At 35.3% G+C, this 11,847-nt stretch overlaps 1 protein-coding gene across 1 annotated transcript in view; it reads left to right on the top strand.

Annotated features, from left to right (window-relative positions):
* The window catches only part of HSD17B4 (hydroxysteroid (17-beta) dehydrogenase 4), a 63,097-nt gene that overhangs the window by 12,679 nt on the left and 38,571 nt on the right, over window positions 1-11,847 (top strand). The window contains 5 exon segments of the mRNA XM_012727990.1: window positions 2,265-2,324; window positions 3,544-3,565; window positions 3,669-3,715; window positions 5,014-5,098; window positions 6,147-6,334. Of these exon segments, the coding sequence (XP_012583444.1) occupies window positions 2,265-2,324; window positions 3,544-3,565; window positions 3,669-3,715; window positions 5,014-5,098; window positions 6,147-6,334 (402 nt within the window).

Below are 11,847 nucleotides of genomic sequence, written 5' to 3' on the forward strand. Positions count from 1 at the left end.
GGGGCAGGCGGGAATCGAACTCATGCGGAAGGAGCTTCTGATTCTTAGTACAGTGCTTTAACCCACTGCGCCACCATGGAGGGCCCTGTCAGAATATTTTTTTTAAAGATTCATTTATGCACATAGAAATGGGATACAGGCCAGAGTTGGGGGGGGGGTGAAAGGGTTCACCAGAGACAGTGGGGAGCAGAACAGATTGATGAAGTACATTCCTGAGGGGAGCCGCAGGCATGTCAGGAGAGGTCTGCTGTGCCATGTCGGTCACCTCCCTGGGCAGTGATCGAACTCGTGCTGCAGTGGTTGCGGGTAGCTTCGTAGTGCTGCGTTTTATTCCATTTCGCCAACAGAGAGGGCCCTTTGTCAGAATTTTTAAACTTTTGATCTAGATTATTTCTTGAGCCTAACTTTTACTCTGCTATTCAGTATATATTTTTAGTAATGAGCAAATGATATGACCAGCAGATTGTACATGTAAATAAAACTATGTTTCTACAATGACATTAAATTCTTCTTGTAAAATTCTTTCCAGAAATTCTTAAAGTTAAATAGTAGAAGTGAAAATGTCCCTTTTTTGTACCTAACTTTTATGTTCTATCTGACACATAATTATTGCTATATGCAACATTCATATCTTTATGGACACTCATGTGTCAAAGTTAGCCATTGAAATATAGCCCTGTGGAAAATAGCAAATACAATCTTTACATTTGATGCACTGATTTTGGTAATTTGTAAGACACCTTCTTGAATAGAAAATCTAGTGTTTACTGCAAATTTGATTGTTTTTATAGGTCTACTTAGTATAAAATTATATTTTTAGTGATTTAATTTTGAAAATTTAGAAGAGAATAGGGTATATTTATTTATGTGTTTGAGAAAAACGAGACAGACATTTTAGTTTATTCTTTCCACATTGAGGGTTGTTTTGTTTGTTTGTTTTTTTAAGTCTGGGGTGATAAAAACAAGTTTGCTATAGATAAAATTTCCAGAATTCCCATCCCTGCCACAGTTTTGATATGCAACCTGTATTAGTTGAGGATTCTGTTATGAAAAACGAAGCCCTGGTGGTTTTCCCAAGTGTGAAGGGCTTTAATGCAGGGAATTAAATAACCTGTGCCATTAGGCTACATAGCTGTTGGGAAGTCTGTACGTACACGTTGGGCAAACTGTCGGTGACCTTGGCAGCTGGGTGCTTCTGAGGAGCTGCCCTGGAAGTGCTGCCAGTCTTATATTTGCAGTCTGCTACAAGGTTGCTTCCTTCTTCAGGTTTCTGTTTTTCTTTTCTTTAAGATTTATTTATTTATGCATACAGAACTGGGGTACAAGCCAGACGAAGTACACACCTGAGGGGAGCAGTGGGCGGGTCAGGAGAGGTCTGCCGCGCCATGTGGTTCACCCCTGGGGCAGGGAATCGAACTCACACTGAAGCAGCTGCACTAGCTTGCAGTGTTGCGTCCGAACCCATTGCTCCACCAGGGAGGGCCCCGGGCATCTGTTTTTCCATTCCCCAAGGCAAGTGTCTCCCTTTGGGATATCTGATTCAGGACTGTGTGCAGTCCAGGGAAGAGACTTTGTCTAAGGCTCCTCTTCTATAACTGCAGAGACTGTAGTGCTGAGGTTTGAGTGACAACTGCCACAGTTCTGAGGATAGGAGTGCTTCTCCTTTCCCTGGACTGATAAGCAGAAAATAATAAAGCCATAATATTTTATTGAGATTTACTTTTTAAAAATTATTGTCAATCATTTACTTATTACAAAAATGTTGGTACTTGTTTAGTATTGAACATGCTTCTTCAAGTGCACTCACCCCCAAATTCTCATTTGTACCCTTAAGGTGAAGTGTCTATGTAGCTATTTAAAATTAAATTTAAATTAAATGAGTTGAATATTCAGCTTGTTTGTTGTATAGTCACATTTCAAGTGTTCCATAACCACATCTGTATACAGGCTGGTGTCTTAGTGTTGAAATAGGATATTTTCATTTAAACAAGAAGTGTTGTTATTGTTGTTTTACATAGTATTTGTCAGCTATATCTTATTCATCCCACTCCTTTTTTGTGTGTGTTGAAGATCTTCTGAAGTGCTACATTTCTTTTGTAATAATAGATTGTGTATATTTTTATGTGTTCTGTGATTGCAGTATAAATATATTTTTCTTGGAAGTGAGTTTTTTTGAGTGAATAGTATCGGTCATGTGCCCCAACCCACACAATTTAGAAGTTGTTTGTGATGATATTACTGAAATTTTATAATCATTTCCTTAGACTCGGTGGAAGCAGGAGAAAAGGTTGTGAAGACAGCACTGGATGCTTATGGAAGAATAGGTGATTTTTCTCTTATTTATGGTACTAACAGAGCTGCTTCAATCTTCCTAATAAATTTTTTTGATTTTAATTTTATTAAAAACTCCCTTGTGATAATCAGAGTGTTAGATTTGTTAAATGAATAAATTTGCATATCCTTCCTGTTCCTCAAAGGGATTGAGGTAACCATTTCTATGTATATGTGGGTTGAGCTTCTTTCATTCATTCAAATAACTTTTAAGCAAATTATAAGCACTCTCTTAAGTCCCTGTTAAGTCCCTGTTTGTAAGAGCTAAATTGTATTGTAAATATGTATAAAAACAAATATTAAAAAAAATTATTTCAGTGGTGAAGACCCTGTGGAACAATTTAGATAGTTACACTGATTCAGATTAAAATGATTCAGTGTTTTGCAAATTCATTATGTTAAGCTATTTGTAATAAAAATATATTTAGTCTTTCCTCCTTAGCTAAACTTCTGGTTCAGTTCCACATATCTTAGTAGAAGATTATTGAATTACTAAGGAAACATTATAGCAGCTAAGCCCAACATGAAAAACATTTCTCATAATTTGCATGTACTTCACTCCCCTTTTTGGGTGTTTATCATATTTATTTTTCTAATTATGTTTGGTTTTGCTCCTAAGAGGCATGTTTTTATATATATCATCTATGTAAAACATGGATAAAGACCACAAAGGTATGAAGTCATAGTATGAAATTAGCCATAAAATGGTGGTTCTACCTTAAAAGATAATTCCTTCCTTTTCACAGTGAGGACATGATTATGTGTTATGATGCTCTATCAGTTTTTAACTCTAGGTTTTCTACTTTTGAGTGGGAAGGAAAGTCTTTTGAACTTTTAAATTTGGGTGAATTTTGAGGTTAGACAATGGATAGCTTATTATTACCACTAATCCTAAGCACTCAAGAGCTGAGCAATAGCTAATTTTATTAACAAGATAGAATTCTGGCAGACGGTACAGGTGGAAAATTTTAGATCTTTAAGTGCTAAGTGCTGATTTAACGAGATTCTTAATGTGATACTTGTGCTTTTGTTAATCATATATGTGTTATATTTATTTGATACAGGTACCAAGTTTTATTATAACACTCTATTATGAATAACTTCTCATGGGAAAAATCCCTAAATCTGAAAATTTTGAGTTGTAAACAAATGCAGATTAAAATGTTTGCATGTTTGTTTCATATTTGTGACTTAAATCATTTTCTGTTGCAGATGTTGTGATCAACAATGCTGGGTGAGTGTTTCCTTTTTTATGTTTAGACAATTTACATGCATGCATTTTTCCTTCTAAGTGTATACTCCCTCCCCACTTAATCTATATAATATTAATTTTTTAGAATTCTGAGGGACCGTTCCTTTGGTAGAATAAGTGATGAAGACTGGGGTAAGTAATTTTTAATATATCATCCTGGAAACCATACCTGTCCATTTAGTCTTTTAATATATGATGAATGTGTAACTTTATGTAAAAAATCGTTTCCACCTTTTTTTTTTCCTGCTTCTGCTAATATGGTGAATAAGCTTCACAGCTGAAAATAATGAAACTATTTTTTTTTTTAACATTTGATAAATCAGATTTAAATCTCTTGACAGAAGTTATCCAAAACAGTTTTGTGACTTTTAGTTTTTTCCCTTTTTCTCCCTGAAGCATTTTCTGGCCATATTAACGGTCCTTAGGCTACCTGTTGATGTGATTCTTATTTCAAGAATAAGAGCAGCATTTGGAAGGGCACCTCCACCTCCCAGGTGGTGGAGACCACAGGTTGGAGTGAGGAAATCTGCTGTACCTTTGAAGCATCTCATAAATAGTGTCATCCTCCATGATGACTGCCCGGGGAGATTAAATTTAGATCATAAATCAGTCACAACATTTTTTGTTTTTCCTCTTTGTTTTTATTCCTGATGCTTTTTTTGCCCGTACTTTCATTGGCCAGCAAAACTAGAACAAACAGTTGATGGCTGAGACAGTGGCAGGCCAGGAAACTGAGATGAATTAGATGCTGTTTTACAGCGTGTGCTGCTGGGAAATATTATCACAGGTTCTTCTGGGAGAAGCAAAACTTCTTAGAATTAAACCATGAGGAGCATTTAATTTCATCTTCTGTGGCAACAGCCACTTTAAGAAAGAGTCTGAGAAAGAAGAGTCACTTTCCTCTCGTGGGGCTCGGTATCACCCTCTGGTTTCACCTGGGCTTACTACTTTCTTCTAATATACACACAAAACATTTGGTGAGGCCACAGATTAAAACATACATACACATGTTTAAACATGCCATTATTAAAAGAATAATATTAAACCTAATGTTGTCTAAAATTTACTCCAAACTGTCTAGTCTTTAGGTTAACAGCTCTAAAAACATTTCTTTCTCTTGCATTATAAAGACATTTCTTGACGATAAACCATGTGGTTCCTCTTTCATGTCTTACACTTAGTGTTCCTGTTAAGTCCCAATTTTAAATGTAACATTCTTAGTATTTGTGTCAGTGAATTTTTATATGAAGCTGGCAACTATTGATTGGTGTGTGTGAAACAAAAATTACAGTGGTAACTCAGCAGGGTGTGACAGAAGTTAATTTTGAATGTTATAAAGTGAACATATTTTGTACTGCTTATGCTACAACTGGGATATGTCTCTAATTTTTGACAACATACATAGTAATGATAATAATTTCTTACTTTAGATATGATACATAAAGTTCATTTGCGTGGCTCATTCCAAGTGACCCGAGCAGCATGGGATCACATGAAGAAACAGAAGTTTGGAAGGTAGAATGCATGTGGGGTGGAGTTGTTTGGGTTTTCGGGTACAGGGAAAGGTTGTTATTTTGACATTGAAGAAAACATGTTCAGATGTACACAGACTTTTCAAATGTGATTTTGCCAAATACATTCATTGAACTGGTGTTATCTAATCACAGATTAGCTGAGCTGGATAGCTTTATATTTCTTTCCATCTCCTACTTTCCATTTTTCATACTTTTCTTGCTGTCCTCTGCTGTTAATATCGAGGATTTAGTTGTTCTTCATCCTCTAACAAAATTTATTTTATGTGTTCAATAATGAACTGGAGAGAGATGACTGTCTCTTTCTTGCTAGTTTGTGCTGGTCAGGCATGCCTTGGTGTCTGAATATTTAGAAATTTTAGATCTTCTAGTTACCTCTATATCAGCGACACAGAACATAGCAGAGCGAGCTGGTGGTTGGCTTCCTGCATTGTAGTGTGAGAATCATTTTTGTTAATTCAGGATTCTCACACACCTACTAGAAATAAATCATCTGTGGGCCCGTGCTTATAGAGAGTTCTAGTTTACCCTGAGTTTAGCTCTTTCTGAAACTAAATGATACTCATTTACTTGGTTTACTAAGTAGAATGAATGAGATTTAGCCAGATTTTGAGATGGCATTGTTTGAGTGTGAAACATTTATTCAGTATTATTCAGAAAGGGAGAGAAATGATGAGGACTGAAGAATTGAATTGCTTGATGTTTCTTAGTAATTTTTACTTATCTGTTACAATTTATTTTTTGTTTATAAATATTTATCATTGTTTTCAATAGATAATGAATAGGTAGTTTAATGTTTGAAATCATTTGGTCCTGACCAGGCATTACTTTTAAGAGAGTTAAATCTTATAGTTGAATTCTGAGAAATTACCTTTACCTGAATTTAGATACATAAATTTTTATTGTAAAAATTTATTGACAGTAAGAGTTGCTTTTGACAGGTGTAATAGTACTGAAAAAAAAAATGGAAGAGTTGTAACATTATCAAAACATAGGAAAGGTGATTTTGAGAGATTTGATTTTTCTTTTAGGATCATTATGACTTCATCGGCTTCAGGAATATATGGCAACTTTGGCCAGGCAAATTATAGTGCAGCAAAGCTGGGTCTCCTAGGCCTTGCAAATACCCTTGCAATTGAAGGCGCTAAAAGTAATATTCACTGCAACACTATTGCTCCTACTGCTGGATCACGAATGACCCAGAGTGTTATGCCTCAAGGTCAGTAATTTTTTCAGTGATGTGAGTTTCATAAATAATTTAATTTTCTGAATTGTAAAAGAAAATTCTTCCTTAACATTTCAAAAAACATCATGTATAATTTGTGTTTCTTATGGAAAATTTAGAAAGGCACAAAGGGCAAACTAAAAAAAGGACCCATAAATTTGAACACACTGAGATAAATTTTCAGCTCTTTTTCTCTGTATAAGAAGATATAATTTTTTTTTGGATTGTTTTGCAGAGTGAGGTAATACTATTCTTACTGTTTTATTATCATTATTATATTAAACCTTAATAGAATTTATTTTTCAAACAGTTTTAGGTTTATAGAAAAATTGAGCAGGGTAGAAAGTTTTCTTGTACTTCCCCTCCTACAGTTTACCCTTTACTGATCTTTCATTATTGAACCACATTTGTTAGACTTCATAAACCATTAACCGGAGTTGATAGTTAACATTAAGCCTTGTTTTTTTGTGTTGCACAGTCTCCTTTTGTATTGTAGAGTTGTATGACTTTTAACAAATGCAGTGTTACTTATCCACCATTGCAGAACTACAGAATAGTTTTACTGCCCTAAAAAATCTTCTTTGCTTCATCTGTTCATCCCTCCCTTCTGCTTGAACGTCTGGGAGGATAGAGCTCATTTTATTTCAAATAATATTCAGTGGTATTACAGTATGCATAATTCGTGTATTTACTTACCTATTGAAGAGTATCTTGATTGCTTCCAGTTTTTGGCAGTCATGAACATCTGCTGTTTTGTAGAAAACCTGTAAATTTTCAGCTCTATTCGGTAAACATTATCAAGTGTGAATGTTAGATTGTGTGGTAAAACTATGCTTAGCTTTGTAAGAAATTGCCAAACTTTCCTCAAATAGATTTATTGTTTGTTGCTTGTGTTCTTGTTAGCATTTATAGTTGTCAACCTTTTGCTTTTTAATCCTAATCGGTATTTAGAGGTATCTCATTGTTGAAGTTGCAATTCCCTGTGATGTGCTATATATTTTTCTGTGCTTCTTTGCCATTTATCTTCTTTGTTGATATATTTGTTCAGTTCTTTTGCTTATTTTTAAATTGGGTTGTTTTCTTATTGTTGAGTTTTAAGTTTCTTGCCTATTTTGTGAACAAGCGTTTTGTCCTGTGTATTTTGCAAATATTTTTTTGCAGTTTGTAGCTTCTATTTTTTCTTAGTTTCTCTCACTTTTGAGGGAAGATTTTCAAAGGATATAAAATTATGGTTGGTAGTTTTTTCTTTCAGTACTTTATAAAGATTTTACTCCAGTTTTCTCTCAGTTATCAAGACATTACTTTTTTATAATAATTTATTTGTTTAATTGTGGTAACATTAGAATTCTTTCCATCAAGTATTTGCCACTGTTGGGTACCTACTGCCAAATCACCCATAGCCTACTGCCATAGTCCATTGTGCTTCCTTCCTTTTTCCTCCTATTCCCCTTCCCTCTTTAGATGATTCAGTTTTCCAATCAGTTTGCAAAGATCAGTTTTTGTTTTTGTTTTTTAAGATTTATTTATTTATTCATACAGAACTGGGGTACAGGCCAGAGGCTCAGGGACGGTGAGAGGCTTCACCAGAGACAGAGTGGGGAGCAGAACAGGCAGATCGAGGAAGTACACTGCTGAGGGGAGCAGCGGGCGGGTCAGGAGAGGTCTGCCACACCATGTGGTCACCTCCAGGGCAGGCGGGAATCAAACTCATGCTGATGTGGCTTTAGCTTCTCAGTGCTGTGCTTTAAGCCGCTGCGCCACCAGGGAGGGCCTGCAAAGATCAGTTTTTAAGGTTATCTTTTTCTGGTTCTTAGTTTGTTTCCCTATATCTGCTTCTAGTGACACCATCTGTTATTTATCTTTCCCCCTTGACTTACTTCACTTAGCATTATCTTCTTCCAACTTTATCCATGTTGCCACAAATGACATGAGTTTGTCTTTTTGATTGGTGAATAGTATTCCATTGTGTGTCATAATCTGTTCATCTGGTTTGGGGCATGTAAACTCAGTGATTCCTTTTTCATTGCGTTACATTGTTTTCTAGCATTTCTGTCTTTCCATCTCTCTACTTAGGGTAGCCATCTGTTCTTGCATATTGTTCACTTTTTTCCCATTAGAACCCTTAGCATATTAATAGCAACTGTTTTAAATCCCCAGCCTGATCATTTCAAAATCTCCATTGTATTTGAGTCTGCTTCTGATCCTTACTTTGTCTCTTAAGTTTGTTTTTCACCTTTTAGCGTGCTTTGACAGTTTGTTGAAAGCAGAGCATGATGTATTGGGGTAATAAAGTGAAGTAAAAAGACCTTTAGGTGTGAGGTTTCTGTTTATCTTTCTAGGAGTTAGGCTGTATCTTTTATTGTTTGCTATAGTTATTGGTATCAGACTTACATTTCTTCTGTAACCTTGCTTTTTGTACCCTGTTGGCTTTGGATTTCCCTGTAAATTCTTTAATAGCTTATGTGTCTTGGAGGTCTCTCAGTTATAATCCACTGTAAAGCTGGGCCCTGTTAATGTGGTTGTAAGGTAGTGGGGAGGGAAGTGTTATACAATCTTGTGATTAAATCTCTGTGTTTATTTTTAACCTGGTGACAGAGTCCTCCAGAAAAATGTCTTAGCCTTGTTGTTTTCTTCCCTTGAGTTAGGAAGGTTAGTGGGACTGTACTTGTTGAAATGCCCTTCCCTACACTAGATAAGTCTCTGATAGTTTCCTTGATAATAGCCCTTTGGTCAGGAGGACAGATTCTTCCTGCCGTATTTCAAAGTCACTTTTTTTCTTTGGTTACTCTTTTCGCTTTCTGTAATATTTCAAAGAAAATCTTTGGATATATACTATATTATACTCCACCTAATAAACAGAAAAGTATCCCTAACATTATAAGCATAATACTGCCATTACACTAAACAGTAAATCTTTGAAATAATCTAGTACCAAATTCATAATAAAATTTCCTAATTGTCTAAAAGGATAGGTTTTAGAGTTTGTTTCATAAGAATCCAAATGCGGTTGACAGGCATTTTGTTACTCTATTTCTTAAGTTTCATTTAAGTTAATGTAGTTTATTCTCTTTTAAAATAAATGAAAGAGCATTTATTTGTTGAAGAAACTAGTTCATTAGCTTACATACTCTTCCTAATTCCTGATTTGAGTTGCCTTAGCACTTTTGTAAGAAATAATTCTCTTTTCTGTTCCATTGATCTGTATGCCTGTCCTTTGACCAATAACATGTTTTCATTACCATAGTTTTATAATCAGTCTTTGAAGTTAGGATATATGTCTTCCAGCTTTGTTCTTTGAAAATATGTAATTTTAAATTAAAAAAATTAAATGTTTGAGAGCCTATGCTTATTTATTTAGTTACATAATAGAATACTTAAGTAGTAGAAAACTGAAGGACGTTGCTAGCTTTGCCATATTTCTAAAAACAGTTCCCTTTATAATTTAAAAATCACTTCTGTGAAGTGACATAAAACAACTAATACTAGTTACTTCATGGAACACAAATTTACACAAGCATTTACTTTCTGGATTTGAGTTATCCATCATTTTACAAATTGGCAATTCTAAAAACAAGTATGTGTGTACTAGTTAGCCTTTGCTAACAGTTGTGCCTGTCCGATTTTCTTTAGTTTTTTATAGCTATTTGGATCTGAAATTCTCTTTTCCCCTTTTTTTCTTATCCATAGGTCCATTTCAAAAATAACCTTATTTATACAACTTTATGTTTGCATATTAACATCAAAGCATTTCTTACAAAAAAATAAGATATAGGATAAAATAGAAACCCAAATTATTGTTTTCCTTTTCAGTACATCTGTGTAAATGCAGTGTAACTTAACTAGTAAGAAGTAAAGCATCAAAATCTAAAGATTAGTCATAGACTCACATACCCAAAAAAGTGGAATGTTACTGATAACTTGCACCTAACTCTGTGCCTTCTATTCTACCCCTTTGCTTCATGCAAAGAGATAGCCATTATTTAGAATTTCAAGCTAATTATTTCTTTTCTAGACTTTTATGTTAGCCTGTTTTTGCTGTCTGCTATAGACTTCTTAGGAAGCAGTAAGTTTCTAAGAAAATATTAAAATTTCAGGTTTTAAGTTTGTGTTTCTTTGAAAATGTAGCTACCATTTATTTGGACCGGCCTGTTCCTGTAGAGACATTAGGTAAATGTTTAATATGGTGTTCTTCATTCCACCATACTCTAGTAAAATAAATCTGGAGAATAAGGTGTACTTTAGGCAAATGATTTAATCTTGTCTCGTCTGTAAAGTCAGAGAGCTGCTGCAGCTCATATCTTTCAGAATCTACACTTCTGTTATTTTTAAAATTTTGTTACAGTTTGGAAAAGCTGAAAATTTATTTTACCTTGCAGTTTTTTCTTATCCTGAAATAACTATTTACAGGCTATGAAAGCAATTACTTCTTTAGGAACCAGATGTTATTAGTAATGTATGGAGACAGCTGAAATTTCATTTTCCTCTTTCAAATATATTTGACACATGGAAAATAATGTATGTAACACTCATGTTTCTTTCATGAAAGAAAACATAATCCTAAAATGAACACTCCATGAACTTCTCAAGCTGTAGTACTTAGTACTTATTGTTACTTAACAAATTATTCCAAATTTAAAAAAAAAGAACATTAAGAAAACAACTATCTCATGGTTTCTGCAACTAGAGTGGCTTAGCAAGAAAGTCTGGGTCTGGTCTCTAGTGATGTTTTGTTAATGGTATTCTCTGGGATTCCAATCATTTAGAACCCTAGCCAGGTTGACGTTTCTACTTGAAGCTCATTTTTGCACATGGCAGTTGGCAAATTGTCAGAGCTGTTGTCTGGTGGTCATAGTTTCTCACCACAGAGGCCCCTCCATGGTTTGAAAGAGAGAAACAACCAAGAGAGAAGTTGCATTCCCTTTTATAACTTAGGGTCAGAAGTGACATGCTATTACTTCCTAATGTCCACAAAGACTAACCCTGGTTCACTGTGTGAGGTGACTGCTAAAGGGGGGTAAGAGAGTGGATGCGGGTTCCTGGGTCCATCTCACAGGCCAGCAGTCACACAGCCCCCAACCTGAGGCCATTACCACTACCTTGAACCTGTCTTGCTTTCCAATTGTTGTTGATCCTGTTTCCCCCCTGATCTTATAATCTCCCTTGCTTACTTAAAGTTTTATTTTTTTGTGTGTAGAAGAACTGGTGTCTAAGCTAGAGGTGCATTGAATTGGGAGGCCAGAGTGGAGAGCGAAACAGGTGGATCTACTGAAATACACCGCTGAGGGATTAGTGGATGAGACAGGCAAGGTCTGCTGCAGCATGAGGGTCAGCTCCCTGGCCGGGGATGAACTTAGGTCACCAAGGTGGGCCACCAGGTGATCATGCTGAGACTTAACCTCCAGGTCTCCAGGGATCCCTCCCTCTCTGTATTTTAATTCCTTTTATGGTGACCTGAAATGATTTTTAAATGTTTGGAACAGTGTACAGTTAAGAACTTTTTTTTTTTT

The sequence above is a fragment of the Condylura cristata genome, unplaced genomic scaffold, assembly GCF_000260355.1.
Source record: "Condylura cristata isolate star-nosed mole 26May11 unplaced genomic scaffold, ConCri1.0 scaffold00021, whole genome shotgun sequence".
Taxonomy (NCBI): Eukaryota; Metazoa; Chordata; class Mammalia; order Eulipotyphla; family Talpidae; genus Condylura; species Condylura cristata.